General features: G+C 68.4%; 1 protein-coding gene across 1 annotated transcript in view; it reads left to right on the top strand.

Moving 5' to 3' along the window:
- Positions 1-89: 89 nt before the first annotated feature.
- The window catches only part of olig1 (oligodendrocyte transcription factor 1), a 691-nt gene continuing 217 nt past the window's right edge, over positions 90-563 (top strand). Inside the window, exon 1 of the mRNA XM_019871909.1 lies at positions 90-559. Coding sequence (XP_019727468.1) covers positions 95-559 — 465 coding nt within the window. The 5' untranslated portion in view covers positions 90-94. The remainder of the gene's footprint in view (positions 560-563) is intronic.

Here is a 563-nt window from a genome sequence, read left to right as displayed (position 1 = left end):
GTCGTGGAGTGAGAAGGTCGTCAGGACGACCAGGGGGAGATTTCCAGTGGACGGGGAGCTGAATCCTCTTTTTTTTTTTTTTTCCAACTTGAAGATGAACGTTTTGAGCAGCCCGATGCACCGAGCCCTCCGGGAACCCCAGTGCGCAGCCGCCTCGGCGCAAAACGCCACCTCCCGCCCCTCCGCATTGGCCTCCCGCCTCGGCCCGCCGCCGGCACCGGGGGCTCCGGCCAGGGGGGGCTCCTCCAAGGCGGTCCGGGAACTGAGCGCGGAGGAGCAGCAGGAACTGAGGAGGAAGATCAACAGCCGCGAAAGGAAGAGGATGCAGGACCTCAACGTGGCCATGGACGCCCTGAGGGAGGTCATGGTGCCTTACGCCTCCTCCGCCCCCTCCTCGGCGCCGCCTCACCCGGCGGGCGCCCCGCCGGGACGCCGCCTGTCCAAGATCTCCACGCTGGTGCTGGCGCGCAACTACATCCTGCTGCTGGGCTCCTCCCTGCAAGAGATGCGGCAGCTCTTGGGCGAGCTGAGCGCGGGGGCGGGGGCGGCGGCGGCGGCGGCGG

The sequence above is a fragment of the Hippocampus comes genome, unplaced genomic scaffold (assembly GCF_001891065.2).
Source record: "Hippocampus comes isolate QL1 unplaced genomic scaffold, H_comes_QL1_v1.1 scaffold277, whole genome shotgun sequence".
Lineage (NCBI taxonomy): Eukaryota > Metazoa > Chordata > Actinopteri > Syngnathiformes > Syngnathidae > Hippocampus > Hippocampus comes.
Note: the sequence above shows the minus strand (reverse complement) of the source record. Positions and strands in the feature narration are given on the sequence as shown.